Source organism: Stegastes partitus, unplaced genomic scaffold (genome assembly GCF_000690725.1).
Source record: "Stegastes partitus isolate 25-593 unplaced genomic scaffold, Stegastes_partitus-1.0.2 Scaffold222, whole genome shotgun sequence".
Classification (NCBI taxonomy): Eukaryota; Metazoa; Chordata; class Actinopteri; family Pomacentridae; genus Stegastes; species Stegastes partitus.
In genome coordinates, this window is record NW_007577953.1 from 423043 (window position 1) to 428132 (window position 5090).

General features: G+C 47.8%; 1 protein-coding gene across 1 annotated transcript in view; it reads left to right on the forward strand.

Annotated features, from left to right (window-relative positions):
* dhx16 (DEAH (Asp-Glu-Ala-His) box polypeptide 16) overlaps window positions 1–5090 on the forward strand; it is a 24247-nt gene that overhangs the window by 6912 nt on the left and 12245 nt on the right. Inside the window, exons 9-14 of the mRNA XM_008281095.1 lie at window positions 323–433; window positions 510–625; window positions 2200–2410; window positions 2641–2739; window positions 3132–3284; window positions 4111–4251. Of these exons, the coding sequence (XP_008279317.1) occupies window positions 323–433; window positions 510–625; window positions 2200–2410; window positions 2641–2739; window positions 3132–3284; window positions 4111–4251 (831 nt within the window). The remainder of the gene's footprint in view (window positions 1–322; window positions 434–509; window positions 626–2199; window positions 2411–2640; window positions 2740–3131; window positions 3285–4110; window positions 4252–5090) is intronic.

Consider the following 5090-nt stretch of genomic DNA (forward strand, 5'->3'; position numbering starts at 1 on the left):
AGGGTGAAGGCAGGTTCACCTGGACAGGTAGCTGGAGTCTATCCCAGCTGTCTCAGGGTGAAGGCAGGTTCACCTGGACAGGTAACCAGTCTATCCCAGCTGTCTCAGGGTGAAGGCAGGGGACACCTGGACAGGTGGACATGACACATATTTCCCAAAATGTCAAATCGTTGCTTAAAAGTTGACTGTAGCTTGCTGAGTCAGCTGTTGCCAGCGAGATTTGAGTTTTTGTCTCAAAAAATCTCTGCAAATCCAACCTAGACAGTCTGCACAGCAATATGAGACCAGTATTAACCCTTCAGTCTCTGGTTCCTCCTTCCAGGGCTACACTAAAGGAGGCATGAAGATCGGATGCACGCAGCCTCGCAGGGTGGCAGCCATGTCGGTGGCTGCCAGAGTGGCAGAGGAAATGAGCGTCAAGCTGGGCAATGAGGTGGGTTTGGTCACTGAAGATGTGTGAACATACTGAAAGTCACTGTTTTTGAACGAGCTTGTGTTGCTTTGTCCAGGTGGGCTACAGTATCCGTTTTGAAGACTGCACGTCAGAGAGGACTGTGCTCAAGTACATGACTGACGGCATGCTGCTCCGCGAGTTTCTGACCGAGCCCGACCTGGCAAGCTACAGGTAAAGAAAGACCAGAATCACTCCTCAGCCACTCATCTTCAGGTGGAATTTGTGTTTCTGTATTGCTTGTGTTGAAAGTGTTCAGAGAACATCAGGAAGAAACAGCACCCAGAAAGCATAGCATCAATACGTTTAATAAAACCAGCTGAACTTCTGTGGAGGGTTAGGGTTCTTTATGGGTTTGGATCATTATGGCCATCCTGAGGACTTCTATTTATAAAAGCTGTCTTAATGTGCCAGTCTGATCTGGACCTGACTGGTACCGGTGCTTTTTGTGTCTGTCTGAACACATTTCTGTTTCTTTTGGTTGTAACACAAGTTTGTTGTCATCGGACCGCTGTGTGAGTTGAGTAACGCAGCACTGCTGAAGCCGTGCCGTTCTGAAAGCTTAATAAATGCCAGGTTAGCATAAAGACTGAAACCAGCTGTAAAATGCAAACCGAGTACTCGCCAAATCCCAAACCCAATCCTAACCCTAACCCTCATGTGTCTCCTCATCACACCTTGAAGTTCAGCTGTGTTTGGGTCACCAGGTGTTGTGTTTATTGAGGTCGCCCTTGAATCAACATCTTTATTTTATCAGTTGAACCGGACTCGGCTGTTCCCTCCTTTTCTTGTCTAAATGTGATGTTGAGCGACCAGAATTTCTCCTGCATGGTGGGGTTTCTGGCATCCCAAAGAGATTCAGGCGATTCCCTGAAGAACTGATGCTGTGTTCACACCAGACGGGAATGATTTTACTCACGTCTGTGTTCACGGGGTTACGGTTAGCTCTAACCCTAACCCACAGCCTGAGAACAAAACTGCTGTTCACTTTAGAGACGAGTTTTGTCGATGGGATGAGATTTGCTCACGCATACATTTTGTTCAGCAAGTCGCCAGAAATGACAAGAAAACGCAGTGTTGTCACCGACCGTAGCACTCACTGCCTTCACTGAACCCAGACCCTAAACCCAGACCCTAAACCCAGACCCTGAACCCATCAGGCCTGGTCACCCACCAAAGGCCCATTCTAAGCCACAGAAACACAGGCTAGCTTATGGGTGTGTTGCAGTACAGAGCCAGGCAGCACGTGTATTCCTGGTTCAGTCAGCTCTTTATGAAGCGTATCCACAGCGTCGATGATGTCCAGACGTCTCTGCAGTGATGAGGGGAGACAGAGGGACACACTGCTGCAGCATAGCATGAACCAGGCCTTGATTTAGTTTTAGCACTTCATGCCTTACTTCCTTAGCACACCAGAGGCCCTCAGCTCCCACAACACTTGACTTGTGTCACTGACAGGTTACCCACAAGGCCACATTCCTCAAAGGTAACGATCTGGACAGTAGCGATAAGATTGCTCACCTCAGGTTTGGCCTCTATCTCATCAGGTCACCATGAACGTTGCACATGTTGGCCTGTGGATAAACAACTCAAACAGAGTTCAGTCAGGGATCTTTGGTCAGAGTTCTGCATTTATTCACATTTTTGCTGTTTGACATCCCGGTGTCTCCCCACGGCTGGACACTGGAACACGTGATCGTCTCCTGAACCTGTGCTCAGCAATCTGCTCTCCGTCTCTCTCCCTGCAGTGTGATCATCATAGACGAAGCCCATGAGCGAACGCTCCACACCGACATCCTCTTCGGTCTGATTAAAGACATCGCCAGGTTCAGGTCGGACCTGAAGGTGCTGGTAGCGAGCGCCACTCTGGACACCGAGCGCTTCTCCTGCTTCTTCGATGATGCTCCTGTTTTCAGGATTCCTGGCAGGAGGTTCCCCGTCGATATTTTTTACACTAAAGTAAGAATATATATTTGAAATGATTCATAGTGGTTGCTGTTTGATGGAAAAGATGCTGAATGTAAAATGTGTCTTAATTCCTCAATACTTAAATAATACTAAAACAATACAGATGAGAGAATAATAAGTTCAGCAGGTTGAGAGGTCTCCTCTGTGTGGGTCAGAGAGAAATACGGAGCTAAAAGATGAAACGAAGCTGCAGTGTTGATGAGTTTCTCTGTGCTGTCAAGGCTCCAGAGGCAGACTACCTGGAAGCTTGTGTGGTGTCGGTGCTGCAGATCCACGTCACACAGTCTCCCGGAGACATCCTGGTCTTCCTCACTGGACAGGTATGGTTTTATATCCAACTTGGGATTCTTTCAGATGTTTGTCAAGAGGTTCAACGCTAGGGCTCCAGACTAACGTGTCCCCCGTCAACACTGTGGCTACCAGGCCAGCACATGGTTTAGTCAACAGCCAGTACCGTCCACCGCCGTGTCATCACGTAGCTCAGCTGGATGCAGTCACATCCTCTCACTGCCTTTTCCTCATGAATTCTCTTTGACATGTGTCTGACCTCATGATGCTTTCAGTGAAGGACCAGTAAAAGACGTTGTTGTCTGTCACTGTGTCAGGCTTAATGTTGTAGCGTTTGGTACGTTTCTGATGAGCCAGAATGAACATGAGCCGGACCAGAACTAAAGGAAGCATCTGAATCAGCTACTGCACTGGTGTCTTGCAGGAGGAGATCGAAGCGTGTTGCGAGCTGCTCCAGGAGCGATGCCGGCGGCTCGGATCCAAGATAGCAGAGCTGCTGGTTCTTCCCATCTACGCCAACCTGCCGTCTGACATGCAGGCCAAGATCTTCAACCCTACCCCACCTGGAGCACGAAAGGTGAGGCGTCGTCTTATTGCTGGGAAGCTGGTATTGTTTCCTTAGACAGCTGCAGGACTTGAGTTTCCATTTGGCAGACTGGAAGTCGTCCTTAGACTGTGACAACAAACAGTAAGTGAAGACAGCAGTTCTTTGTAGTGCCTTCATGGGTTGTGTCGGCCTCTCGTGTTTCCCAGATGACGGTAAACATCTAAACTGTTCACTATGTGGTCATGAAAGCAGATTGTTGGAGAGGTTTCTGATTCGCTGTCTGACAGATGAGCACCTTGTTCTCATGTTTTGTTCTCATTGTTTAAAGGTTGGCTTTAAGTCTTGTCCACACGTATGCAGGGATTTCTAAAACCTAGCTTTGTCTTTGCTCCCTGGCCGTTTGTCCAAAACCTGGTTTTGGGTCACTGAAAACAGACTCCTCAGAAACCCCAGACGACAGGACTTGTGACTTGTGTCAGCAGTTTTTATTTACATGAGGTGATTTTATGCATCAGTGGGCGTAACGAGAAGCTGCTGCTGCTGTCAAGACTTTACGTTAGACATAGATGTACAATCACTCTTCTACTATATTGAGGAACAGAGGCGTCAGAATCAGCCCACACATGACTCCCTCCTTCCTCAATGCACCATCGGCCTCAGCGCCGCCACAACCACTAAGAGTTTGTCAGGCTTCTGATTGGCCATCATAGCTTTAAGGTTGCTGCCTTTTCAAGTGGACATTGATTATCCTTTTTTGTAGAATATTCCTGCTTACATGTGGACTAGGCCTGAGTCTTCGTTGTGCTTTGTTGGAGCGATACGTTCTCACTGTACCCTCTCTCTCTGTCAACCCAAGGTGGTGGTAGCCACCAACATAGCAGAAACCTCACTGACCATAGATGGCATCATTTACGTCATCGACCCAGGTTTCTGCAAACAGAAGAGCTACAACGCCCGCACCGGCATGGAGTCGCTCATCGTCACACCCTGCTCACGGGTAACGGCTGTTTCTCAGTGTTTAACAAGTACACTTCAATGATGTTCTGTCGTTTTATCCAGGAGTGTATGAATGTACATGCAGACATTCTGGTGGCTTTATTAGACGTACACCTTCATCCGCTCTAGAAGAGGCGGCTTAAAGCAGAAGAGTCGCCTGAACTCGGCCTTCAGATAAATAAGCTGCCTTACAGCTTTACCTCCAGAAACAACTCACACACCATGTGTCCTCACACAGACAAGTGTTTCCTTCCATCTCTTGTCTTCTCATTTAGCTTTGTCACATATGCTTGTTAGCGTTACAAACCAAAGCCTTTAAGGTCATAGGTTCAGTGTGTTTGGACCCTGTGCATCCCGCTGTTAGTGCTTCATGTTTCTGAGCGTGGACATTGAGCGACGAGGCTGCCGAGGATTCATTAATCAATGCAGCCTTGTTGGGCTTCATTTCTGCTGCTTAGTCTTAATAGATCTGCAGCTGAGAATCTAGAGAACAGGTTCACATCAGGTCACTGGCTTCTAGTGGAACAGCTCCTATTGACTGTACGCTGTAGTTGACAGGTAAAGTCTGTTCAGGTCTTCCTCTGACCTGGAGGTGGCGACGCAGACACTTTATCATGCTTTAAATTCCTCTAGTGTTTGTGATCCACAGAGGCCGGGTTTGTTCATTGTGGCCTCACAGTGAAGCTGCCTGGTTGGATGTGGGGATGTTTATCTCAGATGGAAATCCATCCAGATGCCTCAGGTTTGATAAAAGCTCAACTCCTCTCTGTTAAATGATCAAAACATGATCTTTTCTACAGTGGAGGTGACACTGGTTGTAATTTCATATATTTACAGGAG